General features: G+C 39.5%; 1 protein-coding gene across 1 annotated transcript in view; it reads left to right on the forward strand.

Moving 5' to 3' along the window:
• RPAP1 (RNA polymerase II associated protein 1) overlaps window positions 1-22666 on the forward strand; it is a 59538-nt gene that overhangs the window by 28575 nt on the left and 8297 nt on the right. The window contains exons 11-16 of the mRNA XM_058162043.1: window positions 6077-6278; window positions 7799-7908; window positions 9103-9298; window positions 10136-10285; window positions 12879-13021; window positions 21340-22144. Coding sequence (XP_058018026.1) covers window positions 6077-6278; window positions 7799-7908; window positions 9103-9298; window positions 10136-10285; window positions 12879-13021; window positions 21340-22144 — 1606 coding nt within the window. The remainder of the gene's footprint in view (window positions 1-6076; window positions 6279-7798; window positions 7909-9102; window positions 9299-10135; window positions 10286-12878; window positions 13022-21339; window positions 22145-22666) is intronic.

Genomic DNA, 22666 nt, shown 5'->3' on the forward strand with positions numbered 1-22666 from the left:
TCCAAGAATGAACAACTGAACAATAAAAAAACTCAGAAGCAGGTGGGATTGGTAAGAGATGAAGGGAATTTGAAGGAATTTCCCCAGCATGTAGTGCTTGTCAAACTGTGTGTGGTAGTTCAGTAAACATTTGGAAATGGACGGCCTCATTTTTGGAAGTCTTAACTTGTAATGTTTATTTGGCAAACTACAATGAAAATAATTGAGCAGATCAAATCTTGCTGAGAGGTATCTGAACAAGAAAGAGAATGCAATTTATGTGCTTTTATTCTTCTTTAGTTTTGAAAAGCTTTCTGAGTATCAACTTAATAGTACTGCTTTTAAGAATTCAGAATACCATCATTTTCCTTGTCAGAGTTTAAATTTTTGTTACATGCCACATGTAAATCTTAATTTTGCTATACATTCTTCTTTATCCTTCCTGCTCTGAATCTTGTTAATCTGTTTACTGGAGGTAGTGATTTTCTTCATTGGAATAAAGATAAAATTAAATCATTTTGGTTGATATCGTACAAAACTACTGCTTTAAAAAACTCAGTTTATCAATTCTGCTGCATAATTGCCCTTTAAATAGGATTCTTATTACTGTAGCTGCCATATATATTTTTTGGCCTTGCTCTTTTATTTTGTACATTTTCCTTTCTGTTAATTTCTTCACTTCCCTTTAGGGTGAGTGCAAGTAAATATTAATCTTATTGAATAACTGATAACAAGTTTTCCTCTGGGGTTTCATTACTGAGGCCAATAAATGTCAATGTTTATGATTGCTGTAGAAATTGAGTTTGACAGTGAATTTGATTGAAAAGCTAATCAGCTGAGAGAGAGTAAATACCCAGCTGACTGAACAGCAATTAGACCATCTAATGAAAGAAAGCATAATTGTATGGGAAGTTATAAATACCCAGCTTAGTGAAGGATCTATTGAAACAACATGGCTCTGGCAAGTGTGGGGTTCTTTTAAAATACAATAAATAAAAATGGATTGCCAAGGGATTCAGATAACATTGTAAGATAAAATCTTGCAAGAATAGTGTAAGAATACCAGTTTCCATCATTTGCTAGAGGTTATTGATTGATGTGTCCAGCAACAGGATAAAGTGCTATTGCAGAACGAATACGTTCCTAAGTTATCTTTTAACTTCATTATGATATCTGATGATTTGTTCTATGTGAACAACTGGCCGATGACTGCATGGGTTGAAACGGGAAAAGCCTTCATTTCTATGTTAAGTCATATTGGTTTAATCATGGCAGTTATGGCTGTACTCAGCATTTGAAGTTGCAAATCCTTGTTTATAAGTACAGTGGCAGCTTTCACAGATTACACTAATCCAAACCACAGAAATAGTGATATGTGAAAGCAGCCACTGATTTGTGAATCGTTTCTGAGAGCCTGTTGATATACCGTAATTGGTTCATACCAATTATTATTTCATCTTTCCTGGTTTTTATTTTATTCTGTTCTATTTTTTATGATCTTTATTCCATGAACTCTGAACAACTTGCCTAACTGCAGTAAAAACCTCACAGATGCTTGTCCCAAAGATGTTTTTTCAAGAGGCAACTGGACTTTCTGATTGTTGTTGTTTTTTTGAATATGTTTTGCTTCTCATCCAAGAAGCTTCTTCAGAGCTGAAGAAGAGAAGCTTCTTGGATGAGAAGAGAAATGTCTTCAAAGAAAAACCAGAAAGTCCAGTTGCCTCTTGAGAAACCACCTTTGGGACAACCATGACCTGGATGACTGAGAATCTCCAGAGACATCACAGATGCTTATCGATTGATGAATATTTAAGCTGCATTATAGTGTAATTTTATTTGTTTTAATTTTGAAAGTAATAGTTGAGTACTGGATTTATTAAGTTTACTCTAAATTAGTTTTTTAAAAAGCTATCTGCAAGAAAGCTAAACAATACTATAGAAAAAGTAGAAAAGAAAAAAAAACATTGTTTAAATTTTCACTGAGCTTTATAATGCTGAGTCAAAAGTTGGTGAATAAATTAATTTTTAAATAATACAGCTCTTCCAAAGATCATTCGTGACAAGATTACAGGTAGTCCTCGTTAGTGACCATGTACAGTTATGGTGGGGATGAAAAAGTAACTTCACAACCAATCCAGGCATTTTTTGCTGGTCTGTAAAGCAAAGGAAAGCTGAAGTAAAATCATAAGCACAGTCGTGGTTTCGCTTAATGACCAATTTTATGGTAGCAATTATGGTCACTAGAGGACTGCCTGTATGTATTTAAATGAACTTTTATTTCTTCAGGAAAACCTGAAGATTTTATTTATTTATTGAATTTATATGACAGCCAGATTCACCTTGTAGGGGAGATTGGATGTTATAGAAATTTTAAAAATAGATAAAATAAATAACATTAACACTGTGAAGTTTATGAAAAGAAGGAAAAGTGTCAGGGTTCCAAGTAACACCCCCAATGAAATCAAACTCCGAGGCTTGAAGTTCCTCAAAGCTAACTTTTATTAGAGATGTCATATTGGCACATCTGGGAAAACCCGAATCTGAGAGCTTTTGGTTCACCCTCAAAAGAAAGTTCAAGACCTTGCCCCTCTCCCACATGTCCACCACACATCCAATCAGGTACCATCTGGAACACAAGATACCTCCTCATTCTTCTCAACACAGTTGCAGGGCACCTTGGCCTTGACTTTCTATAAAGAATTTTATTTTGACTACATATCTTCTTTCCTCTATGTAATCCCCCCTCACAATTTCCCACAGTAGGATTTGTGGCAGGCTTGAAGCCTGACAGCACAAAGGTAGAAAAATGGTTTCCAGTTCTGACAAAAAGCTTCTGGCCCTGTGCTGACCTGCTTGAACAGGATAAGACATATACTGCATGGATTTATTGCCCTTCCCCCATTGGATCACCTAACAATTCAGAAAAGCAGTGTATTCAACTAAAACCTGTTCTGATATAGTTCCAGATACATTAACAATATTTAAAATATTTGAACAGTTTCCAGTACCGTGTTTCCCTGAAAATAAGACCCTGTCTTATATTTTTTGAACCCCAAAATAAGTGCTTGGCCTTATTTTTGGCCAAAAAATAAATCTGGGATTTATCAGTATATGGATTTATGAAGCAAGAAATACAGCAAAAAATTATTTTAACTTTTATGGAGTCTATAATATATATTAAATTGATTGAAAATATGCATTTTCCTTTGAGCTGGGTGTGTGATCAAGATACAATACTATATTTTAAAATATTTTCTATAACCATAGTAATATATTTTCTGTATTTTTTCTTTTCCTTTCTTGAGAAAACATATTGCTGTGGTACACAAAAAGGAAAGAAATTTTTTTCCCTCAACTCAAATCTACACCCCCAAATGCACAAAAAGGATATTCCCCCCCCCCCACACATAGTATATTACAATAGATCTATACAAATACCTCCATTTTTAGATAATGGCAGAATTCTATTGAACATTATATTTATGTTATATTAATAAGGAGCTATTGTGGAGTGCTTTTGTGGGTTCAGAAAATGAGACAATTCAAAGCATCCAAGTATGTCTTTTTAAATTCACATTTCTGATAACACAATGAAAGAAATGTTCGTTTCAGCCAAGCTTTGCATTACAATTTAGAATCAGCTATATTCCACTGGGGATGTGATAGCTAAGCAGTTAAAGACACTGTGCTTGTCAGATGGAAAGCTGACAGCCTGGGTTCGAGACCAGAGTGCTGCACAATGGAGATAATTCCCGTTCCTTTCCCCAGCTCCTGCCCACCAGCAGTTCGAAAGCATGCAAAATGCAAGTAGATAAATAGGTCCCATTTTAATAGGAAGGTAACAGCACTCCATGAGCCTCGGCATATAGTCATGCTGGTCACATTATAACGGAAATATATTCAGACAACACTGGCTACCTCAGGTAAGAAACGGAGATGAGTCAAACATGACAGGACGGGAAATCTTTACCTTGATTTTTATATTCCATTATCAGTGGTTTCTCCTTTGTCCATCCTAAGGGCTTCATTGATAGCACAACCCCCTGTAACTTTTCTTAACCATTGTTGACAACTCTACTATTATATATGTGTGGCTAATGATACAGGCCTTAACACATATGCAACTTCTGTTTTAAACTCTACCGCTTTCCTAATTCTAGGGTTTATAGAGATTAGTGACAGTTTCCTACCTACCCACCCTTTTATTTCTGGATGCTGATAAACCTACAGAGCCTTAGAAAATATGATTTTCTGTCCCCTATGGACAACCCAGCCATGCCCTCTGTTAGTTAATATTTCTTTATGATTTTCTTCCTGTCTTTAACCCATTTCTTTGGTCCTTTGAAACAATACTCTTCAGAACTGCCAACATTACCCAGTGCAATTCAGGCCTGCCAGCTCACATTAAACTTAACAGCATGTTCAATAGCCCATTTTTGTCTATTTTAGGGACCAGCCATTGCTGCTACTCCAGTTCCTGCTTCACAGAGATCTTTCTGATGGTTCTTAAAATTCCTTCTGTTGTGCTAACATAGCATCTGATACTGACAGGCCACAGTTCCAGCCTCTCTTTTACTATGGAAACTATTATCTGTGAAAATCTAGATAATACCACTCTTGGCTGCTTATCAGGAAAGTGACTGCAAACAGTGTGAAGTGCCCACATGCTTGTTGGCATTACAGGGTCCCATACTGGGGACTCAGGAGTCTCAAGAAATTATTTTCTATTTTTGTGCAAAAATGGGTATTCTTACATTCATGTTCTTTCCATTTATTCTTCCAGGCATAAGCTTGGGGTAAGAGATTGATTTAGTTAAAAGTATTGATCAAAACACCAAATTGATGTTTCATCCTGTTAATTAAATTAATGGAATTAAATTTAATTAATCTTGAAATAAAATGTAATTAAGCTTTATTATATATCAACTTTTAAAAAATATCTATGGAGATTCTCAGTCATCCAGGTCATAGTTGTCCTGAAGGTGCTTTTTCAAGAGGCAACTGGACTTTCTGGTTTTCCTTTGAAGACATTTCTCTTCTCATCCAAAAGGCTTATTCATCTCTGACTGGATGGTGGGGAATGGAAGGATTTATTTTCCTTGCAGACAACTGGTCATTTGCATTTTTTTAAGCACACCATTAAGGCCACCTGGTGGTTACCTGGAGGATTATCTGTGTCATCAGGGTCACTTGAGTGATGGAAAAATTGAACAGCCCTCTCTCAACAGAGAGGATGGGGAGGGATATGACATCATCTATCTCTAGTCCACAACACAGACCTTTCAACAGTTCCAAGAAGGTTCCACATGCATTTGCACCACTCAGATGAGCCTGAGGACAGATAAATCTCAAGGTGGCCTTAATGCTAAAGTAGTGCAAATGACCAGCTGTCTGCAAGGAGTATAGGGCCGGGTTATCTACGGGACCGCCTGCTGCTACCGAATGCCTCTCACTGACCCGTGCGCTCTCACAGAGAGGGACTCCTCAGGGTGCCGTCGGCGCGACAGTGTCGTCTGGCGACACCCAGGGGAAGGGCCTTCTCTGTGGGGGCTCCCGCCCTCTGGAACGAACTCCCCCCAGGACTTCGTCAACTTCCGGACCTCTGAACCTTTTCATGAGCTTAAAACTCACTTATTCATCTGCGCTGGACTGGGTTAGTTTTTTAAGCTTATGGGTTTTTTAATGGGTTTTTTATTTTTAAATTTTAATTATGGCCAATTTAATAAGTTTTTTAACTGTATTTTAATATTTATAGTGTATTGTGTATTTTTTACTTGGCTGTGAACCGCCCTGAGTCCTTCGGGAGAAGGGCGGTATACAAATTTAAATAATAAATAAATAAATAAATCCTTCCATTCCCCACCATCCAGAGAAGCTTCTTGGATGAGAAGCATAACGTCTTCAAAGAAAAACCTTTCAAAAATAGTTTTCCAAGCCTTTTCCATGATAAAAATGGCCAGCAAATTAAACAGCTTCATACCCTTGCTTGGGTTCCTAGGTACTTTTCTCCGGTCGTATTGGAGGAGGCCACCTTAAGTAATGAGCATTAGCAATTCCCATATTACTGCCTTTATTTCATGTTTATGTAATGTTACAGGAGTAGCCCAGAAGACGGTGATCAAATTCCACCCCCACCCATCACCTGGAGTCAGGTGACAGGTTTCAGGCCTGTCATTGAAACCAATATGAAGAATTGCCTTAAAGAGATAACCCACATGGAGAGATGGCAAGCATTGCAATCTCTTACTACAGCCTATGTCATCTATACGGGGATGTATTACAGACACTGTAGTCAACAGGTAAGAGCTCAGGGAATGAAGTTCTATGTCTGCAGTTGTCTTTGGGGTTTCTTTTGTTCCATGATTCTCTTTCCATCTGGAGGAAGTAGGTGCATCAGTCTGGCTAAAATATCAAAGAAATAGCAACGAGTAAAGTTAAGGCTTGATAGATCTGCTTCGCTATTTATTTTCTTTCTTAGTTATGCTTTCATGCTGCTCACTCTATGCCCACTCTAGGCATCTAACAATAAATGATTTAACCCCTTCTCACCATCAAATGAATGAAACCCACCCCCCCAAATCTATATGCTAGGCTTGCATGCTGCAGACCTCAGCTGTATATTAGAAAACCCCTCCTCTTGTACTTCTAAGGTCCTTTCAGTCTTGCAGTGGGGGGCATGGGAATAGTTAACTCTATGAGATCTGGTTAGACAGGTAGATGAATGCTAGAAGAAGCAGTCTCTCTCAAATAACCAGACAGAGCCATGCAGGCCTCAAAGGTGACAACCAATGGCCATCGGTAGAGCTCCCAAAGCAAAGGGGTCATCCAAGTATATTGGGGTCTATCTGTCATTGCCTCCAGTGCCGCATTCTCTAGCTTCCAGATGTTCTTCGAGGACAGCCCCATGTAGAGTATAATTTAAATTTTAAATTATCAAATTGATTTTATGGGTTTTAAATTTTTTGTGAATTTTAGAGGGTAATATTTTATCTATAAGTAGCCATATCAAATAGATTTTTTAAGGGTTGTTTTTAGTTTTGTATTGTTGTTTTCTTTCTGTATTTTATTCTTGGCTGTACACCGCCCTGAGTCCTTCGGGAGAAGGACGGTCTATAAATAAAAATATTCTATTCTATTCTATTCTACTGGTTAGATACAGTAATCTAATCAGGATATGAGTAGGGCATGACTGATCACTCATGGAGTTTCCTAAGCCCCAAATAATGCTATAGGTGTACCAGATGTTACTCTGTAAAAGCTCAAGCAGAGGCTGTGATTTTTGAAGAGAACTCCCAAAGTGCAGACACCTGAATAGAGATCTGAAAGTTGCCTGAAAAACTAGATCAGACGCGAAACGGTGCCTTTGCCCATTTAAAACTCAGGATGAAAGTATCTTTTAGTCCAAGCTCAGTGCAGGAATTTATATCTGAAATTAGAACTAATCTGTCCCTTCAGTGTTAAATGAATCCCCACCCTCCTTTTCCCTCTTCTGCAGATCTCTCAGGAAAGCCCTATCTGTCTTTTCTCAGGAGCTTGTGATCTAGTTTGCAAGTTCCTTTGCTGGTTGGAAATTCAGAAAGTTGTACTCCCGATACACCCATCATCGATTAAAGGCTGATTTAGAGTAATTTTGGAACAGGCTTCATTGGCTTTCATGTTTTCAATTAGTATCTTTCTGTGTAATTAGTCAACCTGTGGCTCAGTGGGCATTTAAGTGAAGCCTGCCCTCCTCTTAAAACATCCAATTGCAAATGTGTTTGGAAACATCATTCATGGAGAGAAAATCATAATGATTTCTTTCCTCCCATTTTCTCTATAGCCAGTAGTAAACCCGGTTGATTGCATAGAAGAAGTGGAGCATCTGACAATCCGAGTGCTCTTACCTCTCCTCAGCCAACCAGCCATGCAGACCCTTTGGGAAATGCTCAGGTGAGCTCTTCTTGGATAAACTGCTGTCATAGACCAGCAGATCATTACAGACATTGCAGTGTGCTGTGACTTCAGAAAAAAACATATGTGATTAGGATAAATTCCACATCCCTTTGTGTGTTTCCTAGAATAGAATAGAATAGAATAGAATAGAATAGAATAGAATAGAATAGAATAGAATAGAATTTTTTATTGGCCAAGTGTGATTGGACACACAAGGAATTTGTCTTGGTGCATATGCTCTCAGTGTACATAAAAGAAAAGATACATTCATCAAGAATCATAAGGTATAACACTTAATGATAGTCATAGGGTACAAATAAGCAACCAGGAAACAATAGCAATATAAAACGTAAGGATACAAGCAACAGAGTTACAGTCATACAGCCATATGTGGAAGGAGATGGGTGATGGGAACGATGACAAGATTAATAGTAGTGCAGATTTAGTAATAGTTTGACAGTGTTGAGGGAATTATTTGTTTAGCAGAGTGATGGCGTTTGGGAAGAAACTGTTCTTGTGTCTAGTTGTTCTGGTGTGCAGTGCTCTGTAGCATCGTTTTGAGGGTAGGAGTTGAAACAGTTTATGTCCAAAATGGGAGGGATCTGTAAATATTTTTACAGCCCTCTTTTTGATTCGTGCAGTATACAGGTCCTCAATGGAAGGCAGGTTGGTAGCAATTGTTTTTTCTGCAGTTCTAATTATCCTCTGAAGTCTGTGTCTGTCTTGTTGGGTTGCAGAACCAAACCGATTGCAAATCCTGTTGAATTGAAGTTTAAATTTACACTAATTCCTACCTTTATGTACAACTATATGTTATCTCATTGAGGGTAGTTTATTGAAGGCTTAGCTAATGTGTACCCTCTTGAGTATTAATTTTAGTTCCAAGCAAGATTTTATAATACAGAAGTTCTATGTATTTGGAAAGCAAAGCATTGAGAATTTTGCTGATTACATGGATTTTTTAAAAAAAAAGCAGTGTGGCAATTTTTCTCAGTAGAACCAATTTGTGGGATAGACTAGATAAATTGGTACTGCTCGGATGAATTTCTCTGTTCTATCATTCCTAACTGTGAACCATGTTGATTGGAGAATTGTATTCCAAAAAATCTAGATAGCAGTAAATTGTCTACTCATTAAGGTATACTATAATTCACATTCCTTCTGTTTTTTGTTTTTTCCCCCTCTATGTAGACCATGCTCTACTTTATGCAACCCACTATCCTGTTCCTCAGGACCAGAATCTGTTCCCAGCATTGTTTCTCTGAACTGCAGTAGAAATAAGACTTCAGTGAGTTTAGCAGGCTCTAGATCACCATTTCCCTTTCTTACTGCTTTCCTCGTCCTTGTGAACAGTATCCTCCACGTACATAAAGGGCTGGTTAACCAAGTAAGTACTGACGTTGTGGGATCATTTTTAATGATGCATGGGCAAATATAGATATATACACAACTAGGACCACACTCACACAGGATGCTACGAAACAGCTGACTAATCTGCAAACATTCACTTCACCTACCAATCAAGATGCAACCACAGAGCCAACCAACCCGCTTACAGCAATACTCCCCACCTCCCCACCAGTATTTATAGAGAGACACAGCTCCAACCACGTTTTGCTCGCACAAGCATGAAGCGGTAAGCACCAGCCTGAAGATGATGAGTAAGACCTCGTTGAAACATCGCCAAGATACTCTCAACCTTACATGGGAAATAACCCGAATACGCCAAGACCTACATATACGCATACATTCATATAGCGCAATGGCTGAGGTTCAACATTTACATTCTATATTCAAGGGCTATAAATTTAATTCAGCTTTTTCCCACAGCTACATTGAGTGGACTTTTCAAAGAGTCAATATTCATAAACTCAAACTAAACATTGATGTCCCCAATGTACTGGTGTATTAGAAGGAAATATATTAATAATTGATTGTTTGGGCTCGGGTATCTTGAATTAAATTTTAGTAAAGCAAGCCAAGAATCAAATCAAAGCTTTGATATTAAATGTATGTAAGGAGGAAATATACAAAATACACAATTTGTGTCTAGAAAGTAATTATAAATGGTCCCAGAGTTAAGAGAAATTGCTTTGTATTACCTGGGTGGGTGGATGTACCAACACCATTTCTATATGGCAGAAACTACTAACTCAAGAAATTTAGTGTCTCTGGTTCAGGTATTTGATATTCAATTCAAATTTATCTCTGTTGTTTTGTCCAGTATGTTTCTATTTTAGAGACGAAGAGTCTGAAGGACTACCTGCTTCAGTGTTGTACAGTTGCTCCTCTTTCTTTAACTCCTTCCTCTGTTTGGTTGTTGCATCATGAATACCATTTTCAATATGTTGTACTTTCACTTGCTCAGAAAATGGTAAGTTCTTTGCATCAGCCATTATTCTGGATTGCTTGTAACCATTTGCTATGTATTTAAAAATCCCTTGTATGTTTTACTTAAATCATCAGTTTCCCAGTTTCTAGACTAGCTTATGAGTACACACACAAGCTTCTCTGGAACTTCTGTTTCTTTAAAGTCTTAAATGAATACATTTTGCTGATAGATCTTGTAAAGTAAATTGCTTCTCAGGTCTACTTGAGCCAAAGAGAATAGAACAATTTATATATTATCTTTTTATATCTTTCTAATCAAGTGGTTTATGTCTCATGTTTGTAACCAGATAACATGAAATTATTTTGTCCTGAAATCATAGTAAATAATGCTCTATATCTGAGATTTTTTTATTGATGCATGTACCATATGTGTGGGATAGATTTATAGATATAGTCATACATACATATCTGGGATGTCTGTTTAGTGTCTTCTTTACAGCTTTTCTATCTGTGGTGGCCAAAAACCTGAACCACTTAAATCAATCAAATCACTTTTAATATACCATTTATTAAGTATTCAAACAAGTACAGCAGTGTTTCTCAATTTTAATCGTGTTCAGATGTGTTGACTTCAACTCCCAGAATTCCCCAGCCACTTGAAATCCATACATCTTAAAGTTGCCAAGGCTAAGAAATAACTGAGCTACAGTAGATGCAGAGCTTCTAGCAAAGTGTTAGCTGCTTGCTGAGGTGCATTGAAGAGAAACACCACCACAATGTATGTGCCTTTGGCCTACTACATTATAAAGACAAAGGAAAAGGCAGACACATTGTAAATGTATCCTGAATGTATCCTGTCCTTTTATGTACACTGAGAGCATAGGCACCAAAGACAAATTACTTGTGTGTCCAATCACACTTGGCCAATAAAGAATTCTATTCTATTCCTATTCTATTCTATTCTATTCTATTCTATTCTATTCTATTCTATTCTATTCTATTCTATTCTATTCTATTCTATTCTATTCTAAAATGACATCATGATATAGGAATATTTTTGATAAACCCTTCTGGGTGACTTATTGATCACTTCCTAATAGATCAGTATGCTATCCATATTATCTTTGAGATAGGGTCAGTGTATATAAATAATACAGTATCTCGGGCCACTACTTCCTGTGTGACTCTTCACCCTATCATTACTCGGGGTCAATTTAGCTTGCTGTGAATGTTGTATTAAAAGGGCACTTTAAGAAGAATAGGCAGTACCTTACAGGAGCTGGTAGTGAATGCAGCTCACATGTATATGTGTGCTATCATATCTCAGTTTTAGATTTGTCTTAAGACTTAACCAATGAATGTATGAATTCAAGCACTCACAAAATACTATACATTTTATAGTACTTTCTAGCTTTGAGTTCCACTGTTTATGGTGTCACCAGATACCAGGTCAGAATTAGGATAAGAAGTGTAAACTGATTTTGGTCAAATTTACTTATCAATTTCTCCTAGATTCCTTTTTCTTACATTGGCCTATATGATCAAATGTTTTTCTTTGGGTATTTTCTATACTGGCTTAAATAATATGCTCATTAAAATTATATTGGCCAGGCACCACTTCCTCTGTTACATTATTTTTCACTGTTAATTATAGAAGTGGAGAGGAGAAGATAGAAGAATGTAGTGGGTGGGGTGGGGTGGAGTGGAGCAAGATGGCTTGAATGTGGCTTTTAGAGCTAGCTGGATCATTTCATTCTCCAGCCTCTTGTCTGCTTCTTTTCCTTTTCCTTTTTTTAAAAAAGAAATGGAAATAAAGAAGATATGAAATCTTATGTTCTTCCATTGTGAATTGTGAGAAATGAACACGGCATGGAACCCTCTTAATCTTTATGATTCTGGAAGCATTTAGATATTTTTTTTCCTCCTTTGAAATGCATTCCATTTCAAAGAGTTTGGGAGCCTGGTGCAATGAATTCATTAACTGTACTGTAGGATGAAAAAGTGTGGGTGAGCTATATGCTAATGGCTGACAAATCTGGAAGTCTGACATACCCAAGTCTCTGTTTTTGTTTTATTTCTTGCCAAGTTAAAGACAAAGTTATACTACATTGGGTTGATTTGAGGACAATGTAGAAGTATTAGGAGCAAACAGATTATTAGAGCATTTACGAAAAGTAATGCCATTTTAGAACAAAAGTAGTACAAGCACCATTTGAACGAGGCTGGAAAAGTCTAGAGCAGATATAAGACAAAGAAGTAGTCCACTAGAAAAAAGACAAAGATATTTTTAAATTAAGTACATGCTTAGTCATTATGTACATACTAAAGAGATACAAATTGAAATACAAAGAGGATATTTGGCAATGTCTCATATAGCCACTGCCAAATCCTGTTTATTTGCTGTGCATGCACACTTTTAATAAAGAAATACTTGTTTCTCCACAAATGTCATATAGCCTCTTCTTTTGGGGCTTGGACATGAACTAGGGAAGGGTTATCTTTTTTTCAACGTGATTTATTTGTGGCAAATAAAAACAAACCATTATTGGGACTATGTCTCATGCTATCATATTTCCTTCTGGGTCAGTTACAACAACACTTTCACCTTTGTTGTTGTTGTTTTGCTTCCTATGCAGGCAGATGCTTGTCCAGACTGCAACCAACAAGCTTCACTCCATCACTCTGTTGCCATGGTGTTGTTAAGTCGCTTGTTGCCAGGTAGTGAGTACCTGGCTCATGAGCTACTCAGGGGCTTTGCTTTTAATCCACAACTGATTCCGTAAGTTTTATTCTCCTTTTCCTCGCCGCCTTTTAGGCTTATATATGTATGTGTATGCATGTAGGTAAGATTATGTAGCAGTAGCACTTAGACTTATATGCCTCTTCATAGTTCTTTACTGCGCTCTCTGAGAAGTTTACAAATTTCAGATACTGCCCCCAACAATCTTGGTTTTCATTTTACTGACCTCAGAAAGATGGACGGCTGAGTCAGCCTTGCGTTGGTTGGATCAAATCCCTGGCAGTGGGCAGAGTTAGTCTGCATTCTATTGCATTCTAATCACTGTGCCACAACGATTGTTCAACTACATTCATTTTTATACGGATTATGATAATAAATTTAAAAATACATTTTCTCTCTGAAGTCTTAGTATTTTAAAAATGAATTGGCAAAATTTTATAAGCTGAACCAAAAGGTTCCTGAGCTTTTTTGTAATTAAACATTCACCCAAAAAACAGCCAAAAAGCAGGCATGCGTTCACCTGCCAGCTGGTCTTGGGGTTTCTGGCGCTCCGGCGCACGCACATGCATACATGTTCCGGTTTGGGCACTTGGCACTGAAAAGGTTCGCCATCACTGGTCTAAGACCACAGGATTGGCTGTTATCATAAGTACTATACAACCATTACTTTATGTTTCATTCTTTAGGAAGACATTTTTGCATTTTTTTAATAGTCCTTGTCACTGGTGATCCATATTTGACTCAAGCAGGGTAGAATACTTGACCGTCACAAATCTGTACTGGAAAGTTCTCACTTTATGATTCATTTGCTGAAGATGGGATGGATTTTTAAAATATTAGACAAATTGATAGAAGATTGATTTCTCAGTGACTTAGCCTGTGATGCTTTAAATTGGACATCCATGTTTATGGAAAGTGGATGTGTTGCCTCAAAACTCAGGCACCCCCAAATGTGTATGGTGCTAAAAACCTATTCCCCGAATTTGGGAAGGAAAACACCTTTTACCTTTGCAAAGGGGTTTCTTTGCCTCCTGAAAATACGAATCACCAGTAATTCAGGGAAAGCAAGAAGCATTTATTTGGGGTGGGGGGTATATATAGAGTACAGAAACAAATGAAACATATATTCATTACATGTGACATACTAAGCAAATGATCAAACAATAAAATCCTTTGATTACACGTGAATCATGAACAATAGCAAACTTAGAATGTTCTAAATAACATTCGAGAAATAGTAAAAAAAAATTTTTAATTTACATTTATATCCCGCCCTTCTCCGAAGACTCAGGGCGGCTTACAGTGTGTAAGGCAATAGTCTCATTCTATTTGTATATTTACAAAGTCAACTTATTGCCCCCCCAACAATATGGGTCCTCATTTTACCTACCTTATAAAGGATGGAAGGCTGAGTCAACCTTGGACCTGGTGGGACTAGAACCTGCAGTAATTGCAGGCAGCTGTGTTTTAATAACAGGCTTCTTACAGCCTGAGCCACACCGCGGTCCTATTTGTGGATTGCATTACACTTTCCCAACTAGGACTGTATCTTTCTTACAAATTGCAAATGCGTTCAAGGACTTTCAGAATGTGCTCTCTATTGTGTAGATCCTGACAAAGCAAGTTATCATGTATCAAAGAAATGGTCTTGGCTAAGAAGGTGGAAAATACGCTTTCTTCAAGTTAAAAAAGAGGCCCAGACTTCCATATTAAAAGTACTAATAACACCTTTTAAAATGCTAATAATGAAGCCTAAAATTTGAGGCAATAAGTATACGAGAGGTTCTACAAATAAATTGGCCTTGCCAAGTTATATTAGGTTTATTAAAGAAAGACAAGCTCCATTGTAAGATGTACTTTCTACAAAAAACTCTGTTGAAAAAAGGCTATACACTTTGTTCTCACTGCTGTGTTCTTTCTTTATTATCTTCATTTTTCTCACCTTTTCAGACTTTAACAAATCATCTTCAGCTCCATCTGTGGATTTTAAATTCAGCTTTTTCCTCCCCGAATATTGAAATTTCAAATAGCCCTTAAAGGGCTTGCTCATTACTGTATCTGTGTGCTGGTATATCTGTCTGTCTGTCTGTCTGGTTGCCTGTCTATTCTTACTGCATCTGGTACCTGCAGTTGTGATGTCATTACCCATTTCTGATAATTTTCTCTCTTTCTGCTATAGTTGATACTATAATATATTTTGGACAAGAACTCCTTTCTTTAATAACACATTTGGTCATCTCTTCCAATTAATATTCAGTGATTCTTTGTTTTCAAGGCAAAACTATTTTGAGGGGCCACTGGATGATTTCCATAGAACTTACTGGTTTAATTGCTTCAATCTTCTCAGATTTGCCTCTATTCTTTTCAGGCTTAACAATACGTTAGGGCGTATTGATCTTATATAATTTGCATTGATCTTGCAGTGGCTGTACATTGTGGTACTTTAAATGGAAGATGCATGTTCAGGGGAAGTAGGTGTATATGGAAGGTGATGAAAATAAATCAGACATGCCATCAAATTATATGGTATTCTTTATATCTTTGCTGACGTTCCATTTACTTCTTTTGCCTCTCTTTTCCACACAGTCCGTGCATTGTTTTAAGATGCTCTGACCTAAATAATGAAGTGCCTCCTGCATGAGTAGTTAAAGCATAGGCACATTTGAGTTCTTCATGCTCTTCTCCTTTTTCTGCCTTTCTTACCTTATTGACAGTAAGCTTATATCCATATATGGATCTTGTTACTCGCAGGAACTACCGTCCAGAATTCAACTACAGATAAAATATATAAAGCCTTTGGGAGTGAGAAGAGGGAATGCTTTTGGAGTGCCTGAAAATGGAGGTGGGGGGGTGGGATCACCTAATACCGTGATGGCAAACCTACGGCACATGTGGTCCCACTGTAAGTTGGCAAACGGGCCGTTTTCGGCCTCCAGAGGACCTCCGGGAGGCTGGGGGAAAACCATTTTCACACACACACCCAGACTCCTAGAAAAGCTCTGGAGCCAGGTGAGAGAGAAAAACAGGCCTACCGGGCCATCACATGCCAGAAATGGGGGGAGCAGGAGTTTATGTCACGTGTGCATACGTGGGGGCGGGGCACATAGAATTATGGGTGTGGGCATGCATGCGCGCAATTCCCCACCCCCTGCTGGCATGCGATGGCAAAAAGGTTAGCCATTACTGACATATATAAATAAAAAGAAAAATGAATAATGCATACTGTTATTGTACCTTGGACACTCGCTGTATCTCCTTCTCTTTCAATTTTTTTTTTAAAAAAACCCCTTTTAATTCAAAGTAGAAAGAATAATTTCCTACAGTCTCTAGCCTATAGAAAAATCAAAAGCAAGCAAGTAAGAAAAATGTGAAGTTAAAATCAAAATAGGGAAGCAGTGATGCTCTCCTCCTCCTCCTCCTCCTCAAAGTATAGGTGTCACTTTCTGATGGTGACTCAGCTGTGGTGGGTGTAGCTACATTTTCAAAGTAGCTGACTATGATGCTTTGCTTTGCCTTGCTCTGCAGAGTCTTGAAAGTATCCTTATTGGGTTGCAAAGCAGCTCCCAGCTGCCTCTTGAACAATGCTGCTGTACATCAGGGGAATCAGGCTCCAACAATTGACCCCCAAACCACTCTGCACCCATGAGATCTAAGAGAAGATTTTTGGGATAGGAAACTGATAAAACATATTTTTTCTGATACTTTGCTCCTGGAAGCTGTCTAGATGAGAAGAACTGTGAGCTTCTCCTGATAGAATTGGAGAAGCTCCTGCATTTTATATAGCTCTATTTTCAAGGTCTTCACTAATATACGTGCAAAGTTGACAATGTTCCATAATTCGTTTGCAGCAAATGAAGAGTTGATTTCGTTGAGTCATCCCCTTGTGTAGTCTGTCTATCCCTGCAAGGGATATCAATGTTTTCAGTGCAGTTTTCAATGCTGTGGCTCTCCGGCAATTGGTAATTGAAAAGGAGGAATAGTTTTCTATGACAACCAACATCCTGGTAGGCCTGGTGATACTTGTAGTTGGAATTGAAAGTAACTACCAGATGTTGGTCCATTAGTTAAATCAAGAAGGGAGTGTTGGCAGTGGTGAAATCTGAACCGGTTTACTACTGATTCAGTTTGCATACATTTGAGGTGTGCACAGACATGCACAGTGCACACCAAAAGGAGATAAGTAGAACAGTGCGGGTGTGTGTGTTTGTGTGATCAGCTGTGGCGCATGATCATCGGAACGTTTTTTTTAAAAACTTTTTTTAAAAGCATTTTTTACTACCTATTCGGGCAAATAAGTAGTAAAAAATGCTTTTAAAAGGTTAAAAAAAAGGCTCTGACGATCACAGCTGAGGTTCGTGATCTTCAGAGCCTTTTTTTCAACCTATTAAAAGCATTTTTTTACAACCTATTCAGCTGAATATGTTGTAAAAAAACGCTTTTAAAAGTAAAAAAACAGGCTCTGACGATCGCGCACCTCAGCTGTAATCGTCAGAGCCTTTTTTTACCTTTTAAAAGCATTTTTTACAACCTATTCCTACCATTCAGGCAGGAAAAGCAAGCGAGCCGGAAAGAAGGTATTTTTGCTACCGTTTCTCTGAACCACCCGCCGCCATCACTACTGGATGGGCTGATCCGGTCCGAACCGGGAGCATTTCACCCCTGGGTGTTGGGTGTCAAAAAAGTGATCTCTAGGATGGCCAAGGGTATTGACAAGGAGCAGAGGACAATAAAAGCCAGGTCCCAAAGGTGCTTTCTTCAAAAGACAACTGGATTTTCTCAGTTTTTTTTTCTTTGAAAAAGTTGTACTCCGAACTGAAGAAGCTTCTTGGGTGAGAAGTGAAACATTGTTTTTTAAAAAAAAACAACCCCAAGAAAATGTCTTTTGGAAAAAGCACCTTTGGGACATCCATGACCTGGATGATTGAGAATCTCAACACACATAAAGACCAAGGATTTTGAAGGCATGATGTTTCTACATCTCATCCAGGAAATAATTGCTGATAATAGTCAGAGAATGTATCCTTTGCCTTCTGATTCTGTAGAATATACAAATTGGGTTTTTATTCTTTTCAAGACACTTGAATTCAGAAGCATGTACTGTACTGGATCACATGGTCCTCAGTAGCAGTGCTACTGAAAGTTAATTCTTACTAAATGTGAATCTCACAAAATTTACCTTAGCAAGATATATGGAAGTAGATGGGATGGATTTCCACCCAGCAATTTGAGCAATTGTTCCTTTATAGGTATAATATCCTCAGATACATTAGAATGAAGACTTTTTAAAAAAATTCTAATACCTGTTCTGTAAATGAATATTTTCACTGCTAACAGAGAATCTTACACCCAGCTGTTTCTCTAATAGTGAACTTTTGTCAGTCTGGGTATTATTATATAGTTCTTGAAACCTGGAATGCTTCTTTTGATTTGCTGATGAAAGAGTTAGAGCGCATCTATTACCAGAACAGGCTGGTCTCCTTACATTGAAGATTTGCTCTGGCGTGTATTTTATATAATTAATCAGCCAGTAGAACTCTGATGGACTGGATATCTTTGTATTATATTGTGATCCACTTACGTAGTTTTTCATGCCTGTTTGGATTATGGGGGTGTAATGAATTTTTCAAGCCAGCCTTTCCTTCCTTGGAAACATCACTCAGCATTTTCCATTATGCTGTATAGCACAATGCTTTTTCATGGATTGCTGGTCTGCTGAGTGGCATGTTATTCTGGGCTTGGTCCTCTGTCCATTGGCTGATGGTCTTTCCCATCCATTCCAAGGGAGGATTGCATGAATCAAATGCCACCTTGAGCTTCTGAGATGTGCCAGAGACCACTGAGTAAATACGTACCTTTTCCTTATGACATGAACAATGACTCACTGATATCATTATCTGTTTCATATTGGCTGGTTTATTTATTGGTGTGCACTGTCCAGTGTTGCCTTTGACGAGATGGGTGGCAATATAAATTTCATTAATAAATAATAAATAGCCCCATGAAAGAAAGAAAGTACCGTGTGCACATAGCAAGCCAATAAACTGTTTCACCTTCTTGCTTAAGGTCAGCCTCTTTTTTTTGGTACGTTTGCCACTTTCCTCAGCAGAACTCCCCAATAAACATGTCACTGGACATACTAGAACTGTGATGGCACACGGAGCCATATCAGTGGGCATGCCAGCTCAGCTCTGGTGCGCATGCGCACTCCAGCCAGCTGATTTTCGGGCCTTCTGGGCCCACCAGAAGTAGGGAAACAGGATGTTTCCTGCCTCCAGAGGGCCTGGTGGCGGGTGGGGAAGGCCTGTTTTTCTTTCTCATCTGGCTCCACATCTTCTCTATCTATCTAGGGAGGGCAAAAACAGTCTTCCCCAGGCCCTCATGAGGCCCAAAACGGCCTGTTTCCAAACTTCCGGTTGGACAGGAAGTGACTTTTTTGCTGTCCCCAGCCTCCAGAGACTCCTAGAAAGGCTTCCTGTCCAATCGGAAGTTGGGAAACGGGCCGTTTCGTGCCTCATGAGGGCCTCCGAGGGGGTGGGGAAGGCTGTTTTCGCCCTCCCCAGATGCTTAGAGAAGATCTGGGGCCAGGTGAGAAAGAAAAACGGGCCTACCAGGCCATCGCGTGCCAGGAGTGGGGGGTGGGGGTTGCGCGCACATGGGCGGGGCACATAAAATTATGGATGTGCGCACGCATGCGCAAACCTTTCCTTTCTCCCCCCCCCCAATCCTGGCACGTGGGAAGGGGAGGTCCATAGAAGGCGAAAACCTTACAGACCTTGGATAATTGTTAAAGTGGGGGTAGAACTCCTGTCTATGGACTTACTCAAAGAGGTAAGAGGACTCCAGACCAGAGGTGGAATTCAGCCGGTTTGGATCGATTTGAGTGAACCAGTAGTGGAAATCGTGGGTGGGCCTGCCCACCTGCCCCGGCTCTATGCAGTCTTATTTAGGCATGTTTATGAGGCCGGCTGCATGCACAGAAGGTGCGCATATGCAGCGAAACAGTAGCAACAAAGTATGAAACCCACTGCTGCTCCAGGTCTGCAGAGTATAATCATGCCAGTTTCTCTATGTTTGGCCATGTATAAAATGGGGGAACTCGTCAAAACCCATCAATACTCAGAACTGCTTGCCATGGGTATCAAGTTCAGTTATATATATTCAGACAAATGAATCCATAAATGGCAGAACTCTGGATAACAAGATCCACCTCCATATTCAACAGGCTCCAGCTTCTGTTGCTGCTGCCAGTTTTTCCTTCTACCCCTAACCTGTTTTTCTTATTCCTGGTGCTTCTCTAACTTTACTGGGTCACCCCCCCCACCCCAATTCCTTTGTTTACTGCTTGTCCTCCTGTCTTTTCCCCATATTAGCAGATTAAACAAACACAGCTAGCTTCGCTAACTCTGGTGCTTCCTGCCTTTGTATGCGTAGAAGCACATCAGGCCTTGATATTTCTTTCCCTGTCATTTTGCTATTTTCATTCCTGTATTCTCAGAGAGGTGTTGTTGTGTCTTGCCCGCTCTCACCGCAGCCGGGGTCTTCTTATCTGCTTCCGAACGCTGAAGAATGTCCTAGTATGCCTCCCGGCCCCAGCCCTGGCTCCATGCCCAGACAGGCTGAAGAGGAAGAAATACCTCCAGCCCCCAGATCTGGCTCCATGCCCAGGCAAACGGAGCAACTAGACCCCTCCCCCTCCTCCACAGCATGTGAGCCTGAGGAAGGTCTATTACCAACAGCTGCCGACTGGAGTGACCCTCGCGTCAGAAGACTTGATAGGCGGAGGCAACAGAAGGAAGGGAGGGGCAGGCCTGGATAAGTGCTGAGTCATGGAGCCACACCCCATGGCCTATATAAAGGATCTGCTTTCTGGCATTCTCTGAGTCAGGCAAAGTCTAAACATATCTTGCTGAAGTCACTTTCTGGTCTCCTGCCTGCCCTGAGGACTTTGCTAGGACTTTGGCAGAGCTGCAGAGGCACACCTGATTCGGATTTCCCTGACCCGGCCGTCAGCGGAGGAGTGGGACATGACAGGTGTATAGTGATGCCAAGCTGGGTTCCCTTGCTCTTGGTGAACACAACGTGCATTTATAGCAGTCCATTTTCATTTTTGTGTTTTTAGCTAATCCTCCATAGTTCACAGGAAAATACCTTAAGGAAAAACACACCTCCTTCCTTCTTCGAGCACGTTAACAGTTTCTGTTAAGCCACTTTAAGCAGTTGCCTTATTAGCAATGTTATCTGAAGAGTGAAGTTTGTTTGTAAATACAGTAATAGTGTGGTTGATTAAAATAGAGCATATTTGAATGCAGTAAAACCCTCTGTATTTATCATCTGTTCTCTCCCCCTCTTTTTTTCAGTGAAGGCAAGGTGGGAGGACCAGAAGCTGCTGACTTCACAGATCTTCTGCACTTGGATTCAAAGCCAAAGCCATTACAGCTAAGCGTAACAGCTCCCATTTCTTCACTCCCTAGTTATGGTGCTTTACTGGAAGAAGCTTACCGACAGCTTCCACTGATACAGTCTTGTTTTCTCTTTCATTTCACCTACTTGGCACCAGCTCTTATTCATTCTAGAAATGTTTACCAAGGCCGAACGCATCTTGTCCGATCCATGCTGCTTCCTGAGGTCAAAGGGCCTATCCTGCCTTCGGATTGGCTATTCCTTCCTCTTATCAGCCTCTATAACAAAGCGACTGGGGTGGGAACCCAGTGGGCCACAGAGAGCCCACTTCCTCTGGACCTTGTGAATGTCGTGACTCGGAATCTGCAGTGGCTCCTGCTACTGGAGACCTGGAGGCCCCAAATTCTTCAGAGTATCCCAATTGCAGCTAAGCTTGCGAGGCTTATGTGTGTGTTCCTCACAGGCAGTGACTTATTTCTGGAAGGCCCCGTGCATTGCTATACAGCAGCTCTGCTCTCCCTTTACTGCCAGTCCAAAGTGTTGGAGTCCTTGAATTTGGATGCTCCTCTCCCTGGCTTAGCTTCTTTCCATGACCTTTATATAAGCTTGTTGGAACAGTTTGAAAGTGTCTCCTTTGGAGATCCCCTCTTTGGAGTCTTTGTGCTTCTTCCTTTGCAGAGGCGTTTCAGCAGTCAGCTAAAGATGGCTGTCTTTGGAGAGCATGTGAACACCTTAAGAGCTCTGGGAGTTCCACTCCAACAGGTATGTCTCACAATGGATGCTGGCGAGCAGATTACTCAGCTATGTACAGGTGATCCTCAACCTATGACCACAGTGGAGGCCAGAATCTATGTTGCTAAGTGAGGCACTTGTTAAGTGAGTTTTGTCCCATTTTTACGACCTTTCTTGCCACAGCTGTTAAAGTGAATCACTGCAGTTGTTAAGTTAGTAACATGGTTGTTAGTGAATCTGGCTTCCCCGTTGACGTTGCTTGTCAGAAGGTCACAAAAGGGAATCATGTGACCCCGGGACACTGCAACAACTGTCGTAAATATGACTCCATTTACAAGCATCTGAATTTTAATCAGGTGACCACGAGGATATTGCAATAGTCATAAGTATGAAAAATGGTCGTAAGTCACTTTTTTCAGTGTTGTTGTGACCTCGAATGGTCAGTAAAGGAACTGTTGTAAGTCGAGGACTACCTGTCGTTGAGTCAGCTGTTCAGAACTAAATGGATGCTTGAACTTCTTAAAGGCAATTAAGAATTTTCATTGGGCATTC

Source organism: Ahaetulla prasina, chromosome 1 (genome assembly GCF_028640845.1).
Source record: "Ahaetulla prasina isolate Xishuangbanna chromosome 1, ASM2864084v1, whole genome shotgun sequence".
NCBI lineage: Eukaryota > Metazoa > Chordata > Lepidosauria > Squamata > Colubridae > Ahaetulla > Ahaetulla prasina.